The sequence below is a fragment of the Panicum virgatum genome, chromosome 8N, assembly GCF_016808335.1.
Source record: "Panicum virgatum strain AP13 chromosome 8N, P.virgatum_v5, whole genome shotgun sequence".
NCBI lineage: Eukaryota > Viridiplantae > Streptophyta > Magnoliopsida > Poales > Poaceae > Panicum > Panicum virgatum.
Genome location: NC_053152.1, coordinates 46,220,085 through 46,241,567, shown reverse-complemented (window position 1 = coordinate 46,241,567; position 21,483 = coordinate 46,220,085). Strand labels below are relative to the sequence as shown.

At 48.9% G+C, this 21,483-nt stretch overlaps 2 protein-coding genes, 1 long non-coding RNA gene and 1 pseudogene across 3 annotated transcripts; 3 read left to right on the top strand and 1 right to left on the bottom strand.

Moving 5' to 3' along the window:
• Positions 1-59: 59 nt before the first annotated feature.
• On the top strand, positions 60-1,408 carry LOC120685335. Its single transcript, XR_005679513.1, has 2 exons — positions 60-133; positions 304-1,408. It is a non-coding gene; the product is annotated as an uncharacterized LOC120685335 (long non-coding RNA).
• Positions 1,409-10,145: 8,737 nt separating this feature from the next.
• Positions 10,146-14,106, top strand: LOC120686228 (stress-associated endoplasmic reticulum protein 2-like). Its single transcript, XM_039968410.1, has 3 exons — positions 10,146-10,306; positions 13,080-13,236; positions 13,829-14,106. Exons 1-3 carry the CDS (start codon positions 10,304-10,306, stop codon positions 13,873-13,875), a joined length of 207 nt encoding a protein of 68 aa, XP_039824344.1. The 5' UTR covers positions 10,146-10,303; the 3' UTR covers positions 13,876-14,106.
• A 4,390-nt stretch (positions 14,107-18,496) lies between these two features.
• Positions 18,497-18,961, bottom strand: LOC120685145 (tyrosine decarboxylase-like). Its single transcript, XM_039966976.1, has one exon. The coding sequence runs from the start codon at positions 18,959-18,961 to the stop codon at positions 18,497-18,499; it is 465 nt and encodes a 154-aa protein (XP_039822910.1).
• Positions 18,962-19,454: 493 nt separating this feature from the next.
• On the top strand, positions 19,455-21,352 carry LOC120686227 (annotated as a pseudogene).
• Positions 21,353-21,483: the final 131 nt, after the last annotated feature.

Below are 21,483 nucleotides of genomic sequence, written 5' to 3'. Positions count from 1 at the left end.
ATGTGCAAGCACGTAGGGGGGCTGGCGCACCCCCAGCCCCCACGCTAGATCCGCCCCTGCTCCGTTCATATCCAACCATGTCTGAAGCATAGGTAGAGACTGAATTTGCAGTACATGCAAACGCAAAAAGACGGTAAGCATGAATCCATTCATAAATTTTCGTTTAGCAAATCAATGCATATTTTTAAGCTGCTTCCTCTTTCTTGTTCAATACATTTTATTAGCACTTTGTATCAAAGAGAGAGGGAGAGACTTGACCTTTGTCGTTACTCCTGAAAAGCGTAAGACCCTTTGTGATTCCAGCCGTCTGCACCCTCACAGCACCTTCAGCGAAAGTCATGAGAGAAGGATTCACGGCAGCAAGAAGCGCCGTCGGATCATGAAGGTACACCCCTGCAACCATTTCTGTGAGTTCAAGACACAAGACTGCAAATCTTTTTTATATGTCTCCTCTTTCATGAAATGTTGTCAAGCGCAAAAATGCCATCAAACTTGTCTTTGAGGTGTTATCATAATTTTTTTGCAAGAAGGCCTTGGTTCAGGAATTCAGGTTATGCTTCTACAAAGATTTGAAGGTCAGTTCACAAAAGAGATAAATGATGTACTTAAATTGCTTTATTCTAATTCTAAATATAAGCATCATGGAGGCTTCACAGATTTGCCAAGATACTGCATTTGATTTCTACCTGTATAGCTATGCTGGCATTCAGGTTGGGTGTCCCTGTCCAATTACTGAACTCTGTTTACTCTTTTGGAGTGTTCTGATCCAGTGCAGTGTTACTTGGCTATAGATCAATTCTAGATTTATATTTTTGATGAACCAAGCATTGGATCTTGTCACATGATTGTCAATTAATTTGATCGGTATTGCGCAAATAATGGCAGCACCTTTATGAGAAAAAGTGGCAAACATAAGATTGCTTTTTTACGGAGGGATGAGAACAAAAATTAATTGAGCAATGAATTGCTTGGTCTCTTTGCTCTTTCTTTGATAAAAATTGTGGCAAAAAAATCTTGGATCCATCAGCAACTCTTCATGCATCTCTCATATGCACAAAAGTAATATTCTTAAAAATTTGAGAGGTGCCCAATATTTTAGTTTTCAGTCATACTAATCTGGATCATGCAGAGAAGGGGAGAAAAGGGGATGCTTGAATCTGGAGTTATGCTCAGCATCCTTAATAGTTGAAGCAACAGAAGTTAAACTGTCAGGATCTGGCTTCAATAAAGTAGGTGGGTGAGTTATTCTCGGATGTATCCATCCTGCCAATATGAACAAATCACTGCACCCTCGCTTAGGAAGTCAGCAGGATCTTACATGTGCTTGAGATTAAGCATGATTGACACAACAAAGTCCATCCAAACCTGAATTTGGTATAGTACGCGAATACAAACTACTTTCTTTGTATTTGGTAACTGAATGTGCTTGGATCGAAACTTCTTAAAGGTAAAAAAATTGTGGAGCTCCGCAACAAGGGGAGGTCGATTGTTTGGAATCGGCTCCGAACCAATCTGATCCCACACAAAAACCATATTGAAGCTATGCATAGTATGTGGGGAAACGGGTAGCCTATGCTAGTATCACTACCGCATAAACCCAAGATACTTGCGAGTAGAAGATCATAGATCGTTACCACTAGACGCGCAGCGCAGCGGAAGAAGTCGCGCGTCGATGTAGAGGAAGTAGTCGATCACGTCCCACGAACCGAGCTCCTCGTACTTGATCCCAGCAGCCGATCAGCGCAGCAGTCGCAGCAGCGCCTCCACGGAGTCCACACGTACGGGGATGAAACGCCGGGCGTCGGTGTGCTAGCACCGCACGCACGGCAAGGGCAGCGGCCGAGAGAGAGGGAGGGGCGGCGGCTAGGGAGGTGGCGCGGCTCAGGTCATCGCCCCCCTACCCCCTCCCTCATATATATAGGGCGTACTAATGGGCTTCTATCTCATAGGCCCATTAGTAACACTAATCCCTCTTGGATCAATATCCACTTGGGCCTTTAAACCGTATTGTGATGATGGGCTCTTGGGCATATCACCAACAATCTCCCACTTGCACTAGAGACAATCATACATGCAAGCTTTCCAACATTCCAAACCCCTTAAGTGTGTGACCCGTTAGGTTCATGTGTAGGTGGTCGTGATCGGAAATCATTTCCGAATCACAAGTCAATAGTGGCACCTAGCAGGGCATAGTGACTCACAAATACACATAAAGATCATATCGGCCGAACCATAGATATACTCATACACCGATCCCTTTGCCACACGATACCAGTCAAGCTCAAAGCGAGATGCGTGCCACCTTTGTGATAGTTCGACCATTCTCTCGATCTAATAGTGGATTCTATTCATAACTAACCTTTAGTCATCATGATTAACTCTTTAATCACTTTGGCATGGCCATGCACTTTCAAATCCAACTATCTCGAGGGGCCCAGAGATATCTCTCCCGTTATCTAGGAGGGGCAAATTCCATCTTGATCCGCTCACATCCCATTTCATGTTTCATGACATACCTGTAAGCTGCTTTTGTAACTACCCAGTCACGGAGTAGCGTTTAGCAGCCCCAAGATTCACCACTACACACAGTGAGAAACAATGGCGATCTCAGGTCTAAGGATTCAGTAGGTATAACACTCAAGAACAACTGATGGCACATACAAAATAACAATCCCAACATTGTCTTGGAGTGGGTCAATCCAACACCATGTTCACCAACATGTGTCCACATCATTAATCCGATATCTCCATATCCATGATCCGTGAAACATGATCATCAATTAATGCATGTGCTAGTCTCAACGTCGTTGTTGTCCCACACAACGACATAAACTAGGGATAATTTAGAATCATATCATTTTCAACAAAGAGTTTCACGAACAAGTCACATACTTGATAATCAATGTAAAATAATCATCCATGGAACAAATAACAATTATTTATCATTACATAAACATACTCATGACACAAAATCTCCCACGCACACTAGAATCACTGATGTAAGTATCTAATACCCATAGATCTCATGTGTGCCTCATGCTTTGATTGTGGGAGAGGCTTCGTCAACGGATCAGCAATGTTTGAATCCGTGTGCACCTTGCAAACCTTCACATCACCTCTCTCAACAAAGTTACGGATGAGGTGATACTTTCGCAGTATATGTCTGCACTTCTTAGTTGTTCTAGGCTCCTTTGCTAGTGCAACGGCACCACTATTATCACAATAGAGGTCCACTGGACTGGACGCACTAGGAACAACACCCAAGTCAGAAACAAACTTTCTGATCCAAACAGCTTCTTTTGCAGCTTCGGAAGCTGCAATATACTCGGCCTCTGTCGTCGAATCAGCCACCGTATCTTGCTTGGAACTCTTCCAGCTCACTGCCCCACCATTGAGGCAGAAAACAAAACCGGATTGCGATTTGGAGTCATCTTTGTCTGTTTGAAAACTAGCATCGGTGTAACCCTTTACAAGGAGCTCATCTTCGCCTCCAAATATTAGGAACATATCCTTAGTTCTTCTCAAGTACTTAAGGATACTCTTTACAATTGTCCAGTGAGGTTCACCGAAATCTGACTGATACCTGCTCGTAACACTTAGAGCAAAGAAAACATCTGGGCGCGTGCAAAGCATAGCATACATGATCGACCCTATGGCTGAAGCATAAGGAATCATACTCATCCTCTTTTGCTCATCAGGTGTCGTAGCACACTGACTCTTGCTTAGAGTAATGCCATGTGACATTGGCAAGAAACCTTTCTTGGAATCTTGCATATTGAACCGATTCAGTATCTTGTCAATGTACGTGTCTTGGCTCAATCCAATTAGCCTTTTTGATCTATCTCTATAGATCCTAATACCCAGAATATAAGCCGCCTCTCCTAAATCCTTCATCGAAAAACTCTTTTTCAATGAGGTTTTAACGGCTTCAAGCATTGGAATATCATTTCCGATCAGTAATATGTCATCCACATATAGGACCAGAAACACAAGTGCGCTCCCACTAGCCTTTTTGTAAACACAAGGCTCATCTTCATTCTTGATGAAGCCAAACCCTTTGACTACCTCATCAAAACGAATATTCCAACTCCGAGATGCTTGCTTCAATCCATAGATGGACCTCTGAAGCTTACATATTTTCCCAGCATTTTTAGGATTGACAAAACCTTCAGGCTGTGTCATATACACATCCTCACTTAGATGTCCATTAAGGAAAGCGGTTTTGACATTCATTTGCCATATCTCATAGTCATAATATGCGGCAATTGCTAGGAGAATCCGAACAGACTTTAGCATTGCGACGGGCGAAAAGGTTTCCTCATAGTCAACACCTTGAATTTGTCGGAAACCTTTCGCCACCAATCGTGCCTTATAGATGTGAACATTTCCATCCATGTCTAATTTTTTCTTAAAAATCCACTTACAATCGACAGGTCTTACACTGTCAATCTGATCGACCAAGTTCCAAACTTGATTATCATGCATGGATTTTAACTCGGATTCCATGGCTTCAAGCCATTTGTCGGAGTCGGGTCCCATCATTGCTTCTTTGTAGGTCAAGGGCTCATCATTTTCCATCAATAATACATGGCGCTCCTCCGTAATAAGGAGGTTGACCTTGTCAGTAGCGCGACGTGCCCTTATAGACCTTCGTGGGGCTGGTGCCTCAACTACGGGTTGTGCAACATCTTGCACATCCCGTGGATTTTCAGTGGGTGCTGAAACAGTTTCGGGTGTTTCCTGAATTTCTTCAAGTTGCACCTTGCTCCCACTAAATCCTTTTGAGAGAAACTCCTTTTCTAAGAAAACACCATTGCGAGCGACAAACACTTTGCCTTCCGCCTTATTGTAAAAATAATATCTTTTGGTTTCCCTAGGATAGCCCACAAAGAAACATTTGTCTGACTTTGGAGTGAGCTTATCTGACATCAAACGTTTGACATAAGCCTCACATCCCCAAACTTTGAGAAAAGATAATCCGGGACGCTTCCCAGTCCATATCTCATATGGTGTCTTCTCAACAGACTTACTTGGAACCCTATTCAGTGTGAACGCAGCAGTTTCAAGAGCATAACCCCAAAATGACAATGGAAGATCAGCTTGGCTCATCATGGACCTAACCATGTCCAACAAGGTTCGGTTCCTCCGTTCGGATACCCCATTCCATTGAGGCGTTCCGGGCGGAGTTAGCTGCGGAATAATTCCACATTGCTTCAAATGATCACCAAATTCAAGGCTCAAATATTCTCCTCCACGATCAGATCGCAGAAATTTAATTGTCTTGCCTAATTGATTTTGTACTTCATTCTGAAATTCTTTGAACTTTTCAAACGATTCAGACTTGTGCCTCATTAAGTAGATATAGCCATATCTACTAAAGTCATCAGTGAAAGTAATGAAGTACTGAAAACCACCTCTGGCTATTGAGCTCATTGGTCCACATACATCGGTATGTACAAGTCCCAACAAGTCACTCGCCCTCTCACTCTGACCAGTGAAAGGCGCTTTGGTCATCTTTCCAAGCAAACAAGACTCACATGTGTCAAATGATTCAAAATCAAATGAGATTAACAATCCATCTTTATGGAGTTGTTCAATGCGCTTCTCATTTATATGACCTAAGCGACAATGCCAAATAAAAGTGGGATTCAAATCATTTGGTCTAAGCCTCTTAGTATTAATGTTACAGACAGATTTATCCTCAAGATCAAGAACATATAATCCATTCACCAATGGACAATGAGCATAAAAAATACCATTGCAAAAGATAGAACAACGTTTGTTCTCAATTACAATCTTAAAATCACCAACTTCTTCCAAACATGAAGAAGAAATAATGTTCTTGCTCAAAGCAGGAATGCAATAACAATTATTTAATTCCAAAACTAATCCGGAGGGTAGAGACAAGTGGTAGGTGCCGACCGCCAACACCGCAACCTTTGCGCCATTGCCGACCCGAACGTCCAACTCGCCTCTTGCAAATCTTCTAGTCTCACTTAGACCCTGCAACGATTTGCAAGTGTGAATCATCGATCCAGTATCAAATACCCATGATTCACTAGAAGATAATGCAATATTTATTTCTATAACATTTATACATGAAGTGGAAGTCTCACTTCCCTTCTTCTTCTTCTTTTCTTCCAAGTACTTCTTGCAGTTCCTAGACCAATGTCCCTTTTCATGACAGTGGAAGCATTCATCTTCAGAAGTAGGGCCAGATTTGGCCTTAGGTGCTGGCTTTAGCTTAGAGCCCGAAGACTCACCACCGGAACTCTTTTCCTTGCCTTTACCTTTGGGATTAGGAGGCGTCCAACGCTTCCTCTTTTTGTTCCCCTTCTGAATCATCATCACATGATTCGGATTCTTCTTAATGCTCTCCTCTGCTGTTTTTAGCATCCCATGCAACTCACTCAATGTTTTATCCAAGCCATTCATCTGAAAGTTCATGATAAAAGGCTCATAGCTCGCCGGGAGCGACTGGAGAATAACATCAGTAGCCAAGTCTTGGTGAAGTTCAGAACCAAGTCTATCCAAAGTCTCAATGTAACCAATCATTTTGATCACATGAGGACTGACTGGGCTACCTTCTGCCAGCTTGCACGCAAACAAGGACTTTGAGATATTGAACCTCTCAGTCCTGGCTTGGTTCTGAAACATCCCACGCAGCCCCTCGATCATGGTATGAGCATCTGCATGCTCATACTGCTTCTGCAGATCAGGGGACATGGTGGCGAGCATCAGACAGCTGACATCAAGTAAGTCATTGCAGTGCTTCTCATAAGCTTTGCGATCAGCAGCAGTTGCATTGTCAGGGAGATCATCAGGATATGGCTGCTCAAGAACATACTCCTTTTTCTCTTGTCTGAGAACAATTCTCAGATTGCGGTACCAATCAATAAAGTTTGTTCCATTCAACTTTTCTTTCTCAAGAACAGAACGCAAATTAAAAGCGGAATTGTTACTGGCAGACATGATCTACAACATTAAAGTAAAGCAAGATTTCAGCACTAAGTTTATGTAAAGACTTTCATTAACTGATTTAACAAAAGACAACCTACTATATCAAAGTCATCTTCCCTCTAATGACATATAGTAGTTCAAGATCCATAATCACTAAAATTTTAGTGAGCTTTAGCATCACGGCTAGAAAAGTAGTGATACAGGTAAGTAACAAATTACTAATCACATCTCTATGCGACTCTTGTTTGTTGGGTGGCATCCAATGCCCCGGCCCCAACCCTATGCCTTAAAGCCCAAAACTGTTTTGATAGCTTTGCTGAGTAAACCAATACTATGCTTGTGAATGTCCGACATCCACCCTATACAAAAGTGATAGCTGAGGGTACTCTACTTTGGTAAACCTACCACACAACGATCAAAATTTATAGGTGCAGCTATTGGTAAAAGGCATCAAAAACTCAAACTTTTCTGAGGGAAGCTATTCTATCATGATTAAAGCATCCACCATATGTAAAAGTATGAAAGAATAGTATGACAGGAAAATAAATATCACAGGCATATAATCATATTATATTGTGAATAGTATGGCCTCTTGCATCACAATGGGCTCCATCGCCATGGCTCCAAGGTGACCTCCATTGCCATCCGTCCTGTCTTGTGGTGATCATCATCGCCATCATGATTGAAACCTCCATGAAAAGATACTAAGCTACTACATCTAATAGCTAGTGAAATAATTACATGAGGATTCAAACATCACAAGTCGACACGCAGGTCGTTATACAATAATGGTGCAACCTCAACCCGGTTGTGTTAACTTGCGACACGCAGGCCGCACAAATCATCACATACATCATCACATGACATTGAGGCCATACCATTCACATCACACCCTGCAAAAACAAGTTAGGCGTACGACGTGTTCTACCAAAGTAGCGCTTGGGAAGCCGCTACAGCGAGAAAGCAACGGCGGTCCCTATGAAAATCTCATCAGAGTGATCGCATCACCTCAAATCCGAGCCATTCATAATGCCTCAATTTTCACTAGGTCAATCGCCTTGACCGTGCAAACTTTGCACTTGAGAAGACTGCATCTACACATGACCTTGATCTGTTGGTTCAATCTGCTGACTATGCACACAGTTAGTCCCGATGGTGATTCCAGCCGGTAGGGACATGTCGTATGCATAACAGAGAAAGAACACAAACTAATCTTTTGTCACATGCCGCGCAATCAACTCGCTCCAGTTTTAACCCCTTATGACCAATTGATCTAATCAAACCGTGCAAAAGTAATAGATCCAATCTACTACAACAATATATCACCTATATGCAAAAGATCCAGACCAAAAACTACGCAAGATGGCTCTGATACCACTGTGGGGAAACGGGTAGGCTACGCTAGCATCACTACCGCATAAACCCAAGATACTTGCGAGTAGAAGATCATAGATCGTTACCACTAGACGCGCAGCGCAGCGGAAGAAGTCGCACGTCGATGTAGAGGAAGTAGTCGATCACGTCCCACGAACCGAGCTCCTCGTACTTGATCCCAGCAGCCGATCAGCGCAGCAGTCGCAGCAGCGCCTCCACGGAGTCCACACGTACGGGGATGAAACGCCGGGCGTCGGTGTGCTAGCACCGCACGCACGGCAAGGGCGGCGGCCGAGAGAGAGGGAGGGGCGGCGGCTAGGGAGGTGGCGCGGCTCAGGTCATCGCCCCCCTACCCCCTCCCTCATATATATAGGGCGTACTAATGGGCTTCTATCTCATAGGCCCATTAGTAACCCTAATCCCTCTTGGATCAATATCCACTTGGGCCTTTAAACCGTATTGTGATGATGGGCTCTTGAGCATATCACCAACATAGTACTGCATACTCCTAAGTTTTTTTTACCATATCAAAGTGACCCGCTTCGTCTCCCTGGGTGCCTCCACCCTGTTCCTGCCCATCGCCTCCTACGTCGTCTCCTCCATTGGCAGTGAGTACTGTCAGGCGGCCGGCATGGTTGTCGACTGTGCTGACAGCAAGTACGTCTTCCTGGCTTCCTGCTCCTAATGTGGACGGTTCTTGTCCAAACTGTCGGGATCAATTTCAGCGCAATCGTCGCCGTCAACCATGGCGGCGGCCAGAAGCTCGGCCCTTCGATCGATCTGCTTGCTAAAATGCTGTGGATATCATACCTCGTGCTCTACTACTACAGCCGTGGCTACCACACCGGTCCCAAAAATAGTTTTTGGACGGGCCAGAAAATTTTGAAGGCCTCGCTTTGCTATTAGTGTCACTCATTGCTCTCTGTGCTCTCGGCATGGTAAAAATCACACTCAAGTTGTACGCATTTGAGAAGGCAAGGCGTTCTTTGGCTCTTGGGCGCAACGCTCGTCTTGTAGCTGGATACATGGAGCAGTTGCGCGGCCGGCCAAATATCCTCTCCTGGACCCCAGAAACAACTGAACATTTCCTATCTGCCAAGTATTTGGCTCTCGTGCAATCTGATGACAGTTCTTCTATTCCTCAACCATCTCGCATTCACGCGCCTCGAAATGCTTACACGATTGTTTCATCAAACTCCTAGTCTGCGTTTTTTTTCCCGCCAATTGCCTGTCTGAAAGGGGAGCAGGAGGCTGGTCCGCCGCCGGCCGTGGTGGGCGCCGTCGTGCCTGTCCGCCGTGTTCGTGCGGGTGGCCAAGCGCAACCGGCAGTCCCGCGTCATCTCCCTGAAGCTTGAAGCATAGCAGGCTTGCCATGTCTCTCCTGGTTGTGTTATGTGTGAACCTGTGCATGCGCGCGTCCTGTCCGGGCGTCAACTCCATCCGGCGCCACGCCGGGCCGGCGACAAGCAAGCAGCCGGGAGCGCACGCCACGCCACGCCGCGACGTCGCGCGTGCCGTGCGCTTCCATGACGGCGTCCGCGCCACTCAGTCGTCGTGGTGAACGAGTCCACGGCACGACGTCGCGCGTGCCGTGCGCTTCCATGACGGCGTCCGCGCCACTCAGTCGTCGTGGTGAACGAGTCCACGGCACGTCGTCGTGCGTGCAGCCGGCCATGTCAAACCCTGCTGCTCCGGGCCCACGGACCCACACCCACTCACACGGTCCACGCGGTCGAGGAGAGCGTCACGCAAAGGCAGGCAGGCGGGCAGGCCCCGTCCGGTCCGTTTTCTATAAAGCCAAGCCCCCTCGCCTCGCCCAAATTCCCAGATCCCCACGCCACGCACGCGCACCTCCCCGTCCGTCCGTCCATCCCACAGCCGGTGGTGCCTCGTCGGCGCGTGCTGCTCTGCCCCGCCACCGCACCGCCGCCTCGCTAGTTCGACGCCACCCCACCAGCCGGGGACAACCATGGTAAGCGCCCCACGGGACCCTCCCTCCTCCCCGTCGTTCCTCCCGCGGGTCGGGTTACCACGCCGCGTGGGGGTGTCCGGATCCGGCACGGATCTCTCTCTCTCTCTCTCTCTCTCTCTCTCTCTCTCTCTCTCTCTCTCTCTCTCTCTCTCTCTCTCCCTCACAACGCGGCTGGCGGGGTGGGGGATGGATCTCGCCGCCCCCGCAAGCCTGTGGCTTGGTTTTTGGTTTGTAGTTGTACTGGGGGATGGATGCTGGATGGGTCTCGGGGCACGGGATCGCCGGCGCCGGCGCCGGATCCGTGGGCTCGCCCCGTCGCTGGCGCTGCGCCTGTCTCGATGGCGATTCCTCTTCCACGTTTGGTTCTAGTATCAAGTGCTGGGGATAGGGGGGACAGCAGATTCAGGCCGATCGGCTTCTGGGCCTGGTTCCACTGTTTGCACCCTCTGGCAGAAAACACAAGGGGACTTCGCCTCCCGATCCTTTTGAGCACGAAGAATGGATGCCACCAACAACTCTGCCTTGGTACTTCCTAGAAACTACACGCTGTGCAGAACCGATGAGGTAGAACTGAGGACACCGTCAGTTTTAGGCGCACCGCCACCTTGGTTAATTCGTTCGGGGGTAACAATGATGCCAATCAATACATCCTGGAAATGGTTCCTGGTGGTGGTTCAGCTCCCCGCATGTGGTCTAGGAAGTAAAGCGGGTGTTTTTATTTATTTGAAGATGGGAACGGATTCAGATTACCGATTTGCATGGCAGCGCATCAGTTTTGGAGTATGTATGAATCGCCAAATTAGGGAGCTTTACTTTACTCCGTACCATAGGTGGACTACACTCCAAATTGTTAACCCATTTCTTTGACTGCACTGCAAATGGCATAAGGTTCAAACAGAAACCTTTTGGGAAAATTGGTCGTGTAGCATCGAAAGATGCCGATTCCCGTAAAATACCATCGAAATCGTTCGGCCCCGTAAAATACCACTAAAAGTTGCAACGTTAGTTGAAAGTACCATTCCGTCACGTTCTCCACTAACGACTCCATCACTGACGTCTTCTTACTCCTCTCGCACGCCTGCTGCTGCCAGTCACCTAGCTCCGGTAGCCGGTGATGGCCGTCTCCCTCTCCTTCCTCATCCAGATCCCGCCAGTGCTGCTCCACGCTGCTGCGGGGCTCGTGCTCGCCGTCCCCGCGGCGCTCGTCTGCGTCGGAGTGGAGCGGGTGGTGGAGTCAGTGGCGGACGCGCCCGGCAAGAAGAGGAGAAAGGCGCCGGAGGAGAGGGATGAGCAGGCCCAAGGGTGCGCGGGAGTGCCGGGAACGGGCGCATGAGGTCGCCGTCGCCCTCGTCGGCGCATAGGCGGCAGCAGAACCATCCGCCGGAGCCGCGGCCGCGGGAGCAGCCTCCTGTGGTGTCCGGCATCGGGTGCCGCAGCGGGGAGGGCGCGGCGTCGTTGTCGGTGTCGAGGGCGCCGAGCGCCATGGCGGACCGGGCGGCGATGAGTCCCAGGACGGCGAGCGCGTGGCCGTTCTAGCAGCGTTAAACGGGGAGAGACAGCCGACTCCTCATGCGGGAGCAACACGTGAAGCAGGCAAAAACTCGATTCACCTAATTCCCCTTCATCGTCTTCCTCGACACAGCATGAAGGAGCCGCCATGGCATCTGCCACCACCCAATCGAGCACAACGCCCATGCTACAAGTAGGACCTGACTTTCCTGCCTCCCCCTATGCTGCTCTCGACTCGGTGGGCTCCCCATATGAGGCTCCCCCAACTCCACTGCAAGGCAACGTCGGAGTTCCCCCGCAGCTTCCCATGGCACTTCCAACTTCTGCGGGTAGGAACCAGAGATAGCGGCGCTAAAATCAACCAGCCGCTATAGCACAGTGAAGGTTGAGTTTTTGCTGGGAGATGCAGCCGAGCGCCGGGGGGACGGCGAGCGTGTGCCCCGCAGCGGCGTGGAGCAGCGCTGGTGGGATCTGGATGGGGATGGAGGTAGAGGGACACGACCATGCATCGCCGGCGGCCAGAGCTGGGTGACGGGCAGTAGCAGGCGTGCGAGAGGAGGAAGAAGACGTCGTGACGAGGAGTTAGCGGAGAAACGTGACGGAATGCTACTTTCAACTAACGTTGCAACTTTTAGTGGTATTTTACGGGACCAAAAGATTTCGGTGGTATTTTACGGAAGTCGTCATCTTTCAGTACTACACAACCAATTTTCCCAAACCTTTTTGGGTTCCTCTACTACGGGCCCGTTTAGTTCCCATAAATTTTCGTGCGCTACAGTAACTTCGAACGTTTGACCACTAATTAGGAGTATTAAATGTGGATAACTGACAAAACCCATTCCACAACCCCAGCGAGACGAATCTAATGAACCTAATTATGCAATGATTAGACAATGTCGTGCTACAGTAATCAATCTCTAATGACGGATTAATTAGGCTTAATAGATTCGTCTCGCGATTTCCCGTCTATCCGTGTAATTAGATTTATAATTAGATCATGTTTAGTCTTCCTAATCTTCGGTTGAAAATTGCTCAGTAATTTTTCCCAAAATTTTCTGGGAACTAAACGCGCCCTGCAACAACTAACCGAAATGATAGGGAGGCTTTTTTTTTTTCATTCGGTTCTAACTCAAGCTGCAACTGAATGGAACCTGAAAACTACTGAAACATCTGCTAATTGTTTGGTGTTCCCTGTGTAAAGTAGCCATCAGATTGACTATGGGTATTCATTTATGCTGAATGGTGGTGGCTTTGGTATGGACAGACTACTTCAAGGCGCCTTGCTGACAGGAAGACCGCAAAGTTCCAGAAGAACATCACCAGGAGGGGTTCAGTGCCTGAAACCACTGTCAAGAAGGGGAATGACTACCCTGTTGGACCTGTAGTGCTTGGCTTCTTCATCTTCGTTGTCATCGGATCATGTATGCCTTCCTACCTTCTCTAAATATTTCTTCCTGTTCAATTGTTCTATGCTGGGGGCATATGTTACTTTAGAGTGCACACTTGCGTGCCTGTTTCCTATAAAATAATAGATATGATTCGACCATCATTCTAGCTTCTAACTTGCATCACCATGACTATAAACTCCTCTGTTCGTCTGTACTATCTGTAAAATGTAAACATTCTAAAAATATTTTTGGAAGTCCTGATTAAATTCCTTTCAGTGTTTAGGGTGCACAAAGTTATATGCTTTTTGACATCAACTCTGAAGCTATATAGCTTAATACTGTTCTTGTTCTGTATGTTGGTGTTACTCCTTTGATATGCTGAATTTGACTAGTCATTTTAGTTCAATGTTACGTATAAGCAGCATACAAGAAAATCTTTTCTAGCATGGCACATGTACTATGTTCAATACCAAATTGCCAACCATCAACTCTAAAACAACACATGTATACCGTAATAATACAACTTGCTGCATGGTTGTGCCGTTTCCTTGCTTTCCTATGATACCTACAGTTTGTTTTACCGTTGGATATGAACTAACACGCATCACCTCTTCTGCCTCTGCAGCGTTGTTTCAGATAATCAGGACGGCAGCCAGTGGCGGAATGGCTTAAGAACCGACCGAACTAATCAGAGTCCAGAGATATGTTTGTTATACATGCATCCAATCCAGAATTGGGTAGCAGCTAAATGTCCAGTGCTGTCATACTTATACTGTATTCGTTTTGTCTCGAGAGTGCTGAGTCTGAAACTAGTGTCTGAAGAACTGTAAAGCAAAATCATGTGCCTCAAAAGTGTTAAATGGATAATTATCAGATAGTATAATGTTTCATTCATTATCTCCATGATCAAAATGTTCTCTTTTTTTTCCCTGTCTGATGCTAAGTATATGCTGCCATAGCAAATTTTGTTCAGCTGTTTTCCCCCGTGTCAGATTGATTTTTTTGGGTGGGCCTGAAACTCCTGTGCCAACTGAGCTTCTCTTGGTGCGTTGCGTTCTTCATTTTTCCCCTGAACTGACAGGGCATTTCAGAAAAGGTTAGAGCAACTTGGGTTGTTGTGATGCAGGAACTACAATGCAAAGGCCCATCCCGTTCTTTCGCAGCCCATCGGCGGCCTGTCTCCACACCACACGCACTTGCCCAATCATAGCCCGCAGCCCATCGGCGGCCCAACCCGTTCTTTCGCCGCCTGCTGCCAGTCTGCCGCTGCTCGACTGCTTTTGCTCGTTAATGCTCTCTTCACAATACTATTTAACTTTTAATTTTTTTAGCTCAAAATTTAATAAGATTAAAACTCGATTTTTTAGAGCCCGACTCTTAGATTATCTATATAAAAAATTGAAACCTTTTACCACCCCTACCCACGTGCGAGGGGGGCGGCGTGCGGCGCGACGGGCGAGGCAGCCGGCCCCTCGGGCGCACAGCGTGGGCACGCGCCGCGGGGCGCGGCGTCCCGGCCGCTCGGCGTGACGGCGTCCAGGCGGGCGGGCGCCCAGCGCCCAGGGCCACCAGCACTGGCGTCCGCAAAGGCAGCGAGCCAGCAAGCAAGGTCGATTTCTCAATCTGATTCTACCTTCTCCAATCGGCTAATCTGGCAATGCGCATTCATTTTTCTGCTAAAATTGGGCAAGTAGGCTTATGAGATCATTTATTTATGCCCCATTATGTAGACTAAATTACTAAATGAAGAGGATCAGGATCCTTTTTTTCTCTCCTGCTCCTACGCCTGTAACTGCACCTGAGCAAGAGCGAGCAAGAGCAACCTTCTGTTAGCCACCAAGCCAACCTCCTAATATAGAACAACAAGCTGAGCCAGAGCCAGAGAGTGTAGTACCGCCTGAAATAGTAGCATCGAGAGTGTAGTACAGCCAGCTCTGCCACTGTCTAGAACTACGACTTAGTTACTTACTGGCTGGAGCTTATGCATTTTGTGCATGTAGCCCTGGACTACTTTCTTTGGATTTTTGTGGTTGTGAAATGGCGATGCACACTGGTAGTACTAGTGGTGTGTAATCGTGGGCAGCTAAAATGCAAGACTTGGTGATGATGGTGAAATGTTGAATATAATGTTCTTTATTTGATTTATCTGTTGTATATCCTCTTGGGTCTGGGCTCTTTTTGAATACATCATGTGAATGATATCATCTTCATCTGGATTCATGGGAGAGGGACCAGCGAACACATATTGCACTCCTCATGTAGGTGAGTTGGTCGTTCTTAGGAGTGTCTCTCTTCCTCTTATCCTGTTGGAGCAAGTTATTAGTCACGTCTCTCTAGACCGAAAAAAGAATGAACAAACCGAGGGTGCCTAACATATATATATATATATATCCTGAACATCTGGGAGATCTGGTGTAAGCGAAATGCTAGAGTCTTCGGGAAGCAGTAGACGTCAGTTCCCGGACTACTCTCCAAAATAAAGAATGAGGCGGCGGTTTGGGTCATGGCGGGAGCAAGGATTTAGAGTCACTCATACTTAGAGAGTAATCTTTTGTAATAACTTCCGGTTAGCCGGCTCTACTCTCCTTCTTTATCAATGAAATAGACACAATCTCGTGTCCGTTCGTTCAAAAAATATATATTTCCTGAACTAAAATATTTGGAAAATGTACTTTTTCCAAAAATAAAACCTATCATTGCTACTATTCTATTCTGTGGCGCGCGCAGTTTCATACTCGCAGTGGCCTCGCGTTCCAATTATTGGATTTGTTTGAACAAAATTGGATTCGTCCGATGTCAAACCTGACTGGATTCAGGATAAGCATTTCTTGGGCCGGACAGAGGAAAACCAGGTTCCTTTTGGGCCGAAAGGCGCTGCCCAAGGCTTCTTGGGTCAGGCATTGGCTGGACCGGGCCGCACACCATAAAATGTGAAATAACTTTCGGACTAAGATAAGATACCTTTGCTAATGCATTTTTTTAAACATACCTTTTTCTAAGAGACAAAGTGATCTAACTAAATTTCATACTTGCAGCCGACTCGCGTCCCAATTGTTAAACCTGACCGAATTCAGGTTAGCATTTCTTGGGCCGGACATAGGAAAACCAGGTTCCTTATGGGCCGAAAGTCGCTGCCCAAGGCTTGGGTCAGGCACTGGCTGGACCGGCCCGCCCAGGCGCCCACTAAACTAAACGTGAAAAAAAGACTTTAATTTCGAGCTAAGATAACATAGTCTTACTAATGCATTTTTAACCATATTTTTGTCTAAAATGATCGAACATGATAGCTAGGCTACACGAGTCACGTCCACCACCACAAATTTAACATGTGGAATAATTTAAAATAAGAGTAAGCCATAAATAAACTCTCATAAAAATTGCACGTTCATGAGTTGATAGAGGGAACAGAGCTAGCCATGCACTTCTATCAAGGGACCACCCAACCATCACCATTAACTCTCCGGCCGTGCAAATCATTATCATACCCGGTGAGCATTTTCGAGAGATGAGACGATAAATTTTAAGATTGACAAAACTATTAGGCTAGTTTCAGTGGGGAGTGTCATCGCACGGTTATCTAGACTGTGAACTAGGTAACCGAGCCAGTGGAGTGTAATGGTGATAACACTCCTCTCACATTTCATATTTCATGACACTCTCCCTTCTCTCTCGGCTGCCAAATCAGTAAATTTAATGCTCGTGACACTTCCATGACCCTTCCACTGAGATTGGCCCATCGTCTCACTACCACCGAGATTTGCATCATTTACTCCTAAAACAAATTTAGAAAAAAAATACGAACACCCACAATAAGTACATGTCTTAGATCTAAGTAGACAAGTTTCATCATAAAGAACCTAACCAACTGGCACTGTTGAAAGTTTTCCTCACATGTTGAAGTAGTTTGTCCCTTGAAATTCACTCTACTGGCACATCTGTCTATGATCTTATTTGGATTCATGTGTTATTTTTAGTCCCCCTCAAATAGTTTCAAAATAGTCTAAGGAGAGTCAAACATGAGGCCTATTTCTAGGCTATTTGCAAACAGCACATCCAAAAAACTATTCTGGGCTATTTGCAAACAGCCCATCCAAAAAACTATCCCTCCCAAGATGTGCTATTTGGATCTATTTTTGGTGGGTGTGCCCACTGGTTCTCTTTTTCTCTCTTTTGGAAAAGTGACAGCCCATTGATTAGAAAAGTGCTAGGAGCTTAATAGCCTTTGGATCCAAACACATGGGAGCATGGGCAATAACCCAGCCCGCGCGGTCGCCTGCAAGCTGGGAGCAAGCGGTTGGCTTTGTCTGGGTCCACGGCTCCCATGGCTCCACTAGTAGAGATTGATTTGCTCGTTTCCGCCGACGGTAAAGGAAAACAGTAGCTTTCTTCTCTCTCCTCCATGTGAGAGTCAGACTATTTGCAGCATGCTATAATAATTGCTCTCAAGGTCTATTTTTTTGAGTTAAATTTTAGCCATCAAAATAACTGTTGGATATAACGCTTGGCTATTTCTCCGAACAGAACCTGTGTCACGGAAACTTTAGAATAAGAGTATCCAATGGCAAGGGCAGCTATGAATATAAGTATAGAGTTAATTCCTTGAATGCCATCAAAATTTATACCAATTCCTTCAATGCCACTGAAAATTAAGCTATCCCTTTGTTGCCATCAAAATTTAATGTTTTATCCCTTCAATGCCATTCCGTTCAATTCTGCTGTTAACGAAATCTACTACGGACTCCACGTGTAAGTGAAAGGGAGGACTAAGGCCTACCTTTTTACCCCTTCTTGATTTACCATGGACAGGTCATGGTCGGCGGCGTGGCGAGCTGCCTCCGCTGGCGGCGAGGCCGGCGGCTGGTGGCACACTACGGCGCAGGCCCGCGGCCAACGCACTCAGGGGAGGCGGCGGCGTGGCCTGGGGCGGCACAGGGGCGGCCAGCAGCGGGCGATGGCTTGGTGATAGCGGCGGCACCCAAAAACGAGCGTGGAAACTGCGGGAACGTGCAAGAACGAGGAGAGCATGAGCTTCACTGCATCACCTAGGGTCGATTTGAGTCATTGGACAGAGAAAATGGTGGCCGGACGATGGAGTTCCACTGTGGGCGCATCTTGAACGGTAATGGAGGCCGACGGCCGGGAAATCCTCTCTTCCCAGCGAGGTGGGGGTCGGGGCTCGGGTCTGAGGGCTCGTGGAGGGAGTTAGGGAGGTAAAGGAGCTTCAAGTGCGAGGGATTTGAAATTCATGGAGGGAACTGCGCGGATTTCGCCGACGAAGGCGAGCTGCTCGAGCTCAGTCAATGGTGGCTGCCGGCGCCGTCGTGCCAATGTCGGCGAGCTTGGAGCCCCGCGCGGCGACGAGGGCGCAGAGGATGGCCTCGCACGTGGTGCCGAGAAGCGTGCCGCCGCCGCTGCAGAACAGCAGGGTCTCGGGCAGGTGGAGCGCCTTGCCGAGCCAGTCGACGACGACCATCTCGAGCTCCGTGGCGGCCGGCGAGGTGGCCCACGTGAAGGGGACGACGTTGATGCCGGCCGTGAGGGCCTCGCCGAGGGCAGCGACGGTACTGCTGGACGCCGGGAAGTGCGCCAGCTGGCGAGGGCTCTGCCAGTGTGTCAGGCCGGGCAGGATGAGGTCGCGGACGTCCCGCAGCGCCACGCCGAACGCGTCCAACTCCGGCCGTGACGGCGCGTCCGCGGGAAGCTGGCGGCACAGGAAGCCGGGGTGGACACTGGTGGGGTGCACGGGGTAGTCGCCCATGCGGGCGTAGTAGTCGGCGATGAAGTCGAGATGACCTGGTGGGCTGGTGGCCCTGCCGGCGGAACTCGTCAGGGTCGAGGAAGGAGGAACCTGGCGTTGTTCTGTGGCTGCGCGATTCCCGTTTCCACAGGGAGGACGACATCGTTCTGTGCGGCGCCAGCGCCATTGTTTTTTGTTTTGATGAAAGCCAGCGCTAATCGTTGATGTTAATCCCATTTTTTGTTTCAATCCTATTGTTTTTTGTTTCAATCCCATTTTTTTGTTGTAAATCAAGAAGGGGTAAAAAGGAAGGCCTTAGTCCTCCCTTTCACTTACACATGGGGTCCGTAGTAATTTCCGTTATGTTAACAGCAGAATTGAACGGAATGACATTGAAGGAATAAAACATTAAATTTTAATGGCAACAAAAAGATAGCTTAATTTTCAGTTGCATTGAAGGGATTGATATAAATTTTGATGGCATTCAAAGAATTAACTCATAAGTATATGAGAATCACCATCATCGTATCCTTTGACATATGCTAGGATCAGAGCAAGCCATGCCGCACGGCGGCGCCACGGCGGAGCCGCTGCTCCCCTCGGCTGCCGGCGCGCCGGGAGGCACGCCATGCCGGAACAGGTTCGCCTTCCTCTGCGCCACGCTCGCCTCCATGACCACCATCCTCATGGGCTACAGTACGTGACGACGCAAACTCACTACTACCACAGCTGAGCTAGCTTTCATCGGTGGTTAGTTGTTCATAGTCAATGCAAAGCTTTCTCGACATGATTCGCCTTGATTTCCCGGCCGGCAGATCTCGCGCTGATGAGCGGCGCGCAGCTGTTCATCCGGGAGGACCTGGGCCTCACCGGCGTGCAGGTCGAGGTTCTCACGGGGTCCATGAACCTGTTCATGCTCGTGTCCTTCCTCGCCGCCGGGTGGGCGGCCGATCTCATGGGCCGCCGGGGCACGCTCGTGCTCGCCAACGCCTTCCTCATGGCTGGCGCGCTCGCCATGTCCGCCGGCGCCAGCTACGCCGCGCTCATGGCCGCGCGCTTCGTCACCAGCGTCGGCGTCGGGTTCGCCCGCGTCGTCGCCGCCGTCTACAACGCCGAGATCTCGCCGGCGTCCACGCGCGGCGTCCTATCGTCCTTGCTCGACGTATGCATATAATTATGCCCGCATCCTTTAGTTTGCAATTTTATTGTATCAATCGGCGCCTGATGATCTGAATATCTGATCTGTGCAGATGTTCGTCAATGTCGGCATCTTGCTTAGCTACGTGTCGAATTTCGCGTTCGCCGGCCTGCCAGCGCACCTCGGCTGGCGCGTCATGTTCGCCGCCGGCGCGCTCCCGCCGGTGTTCCTCGCGGCGGGGGTGCTCGCCATTCCGGAGTCCCCGCGGTGGCTGGTGATGCGCGGGCGCCACGGGGAGGCGCGCGCGGTGCTCGCGCGCACCTCGGACACCGCGGCCGAGGCCGACCTCCGCCTCGAGGAGATCATGCAGGCCGTCTCGGCGTCGCAGCAGCCGGCGGCGGTGGCGCCGGCGGCGTGTGGAAGGAGATGCTCGTGCGGGCGACGAGGAGCGTGCGCCGGGTCCTCGTCTGCGTCGTCGGGCTGCAGTTCTTCCAGCAGGCGTCCGGCATCGACGCCATCGTGCTGTACAGCCCGCTGGTGTTCAGGAAGGCCGGCATGTCGTCGAACCGCGCCGTGCTCGGCGCCACCGTCGCCGTCGGGGTGGTCAAGACGTGCTTCATCCTCGTGGCGACGTTCCTCTCCGACCGCGTCGGCCGGCGCCCGCTCCTCCTCGCCAGCGCCGCGGGCGCCGCCGGGGCGCTGGCCTCCGTAGCCATCACCCTCTGCGCCAGCGGCGCCGGCGCCACGTCGTCGTCGGCGGCGGCGTGCGTTGCGTCGGTGCTGGCCTTCGTGGCGGCGTTCTCGGTCGGGTTCGGGCCGGTGGTGCCCACGTACAGCTCGGAGGTCATGCCGCTGCGGCTGCGCGCGCAGGGCACCAGCCTCGGCACGGCGGTGAACCGGGTGGCGTGCGGGGTGGTGACCATGACGTTCATCTCTCTCGCCGGCTGCATCACCATGCCCGGGTGCTTCTTCCTGTACGCTGGTGTGGCGGCCGCCGCGTGGGCCTTCGTGTACGCGCAGCTGCCGGAGACCAGTGGAAGGAGCTTGGAGGACATGGAGGTGCTCTTCACCAAGTGATGTTGGTTGACCAGATCGGGACGTGAACTGATGATGACCACTTGAATTTTGTGCTTTCCATGCCATTTTTTCTAGTGTATAATCATCAGAAGCTTTGTCAGCGTATACATTTGTTAAGTTGGGGGAAGTTTGCAAACCGTTGACCCAAAAGATTGTTTAATTTGTTATTAGAACCTCAATGCAATCATTAACTGCAACCCAGACGCGCATGTTGAAACGTTCTGGAATGTCAATGTAACACCCTATGTTTTGCCTCATGCTAGAAACCACTAAAAATTTGAACTTTTTTTTTTAATTTCGCACTAAACTAAAATCTGCTGCTTACCTA

Bases quoted from the DNA above. Each gene is read 5' to 3' on its own strand.
- LOC120686228 (XM_039968410.1), top strand. The intron at 13,237-13,828 runs GTATGCCTTCCT...CTGCCTCTGCAG, and splicing joins CTTCGTTGTCATCGGATCAT to CGTTGTTTCAGATAATCAGG.
- LOC120685145 (XM_039966976.1), bottom strand. From the start codon at position 18,961: ATGGGCGACTACCCCGTGCACCCCACCAGTGTCCACCCCGGCTTCCTG.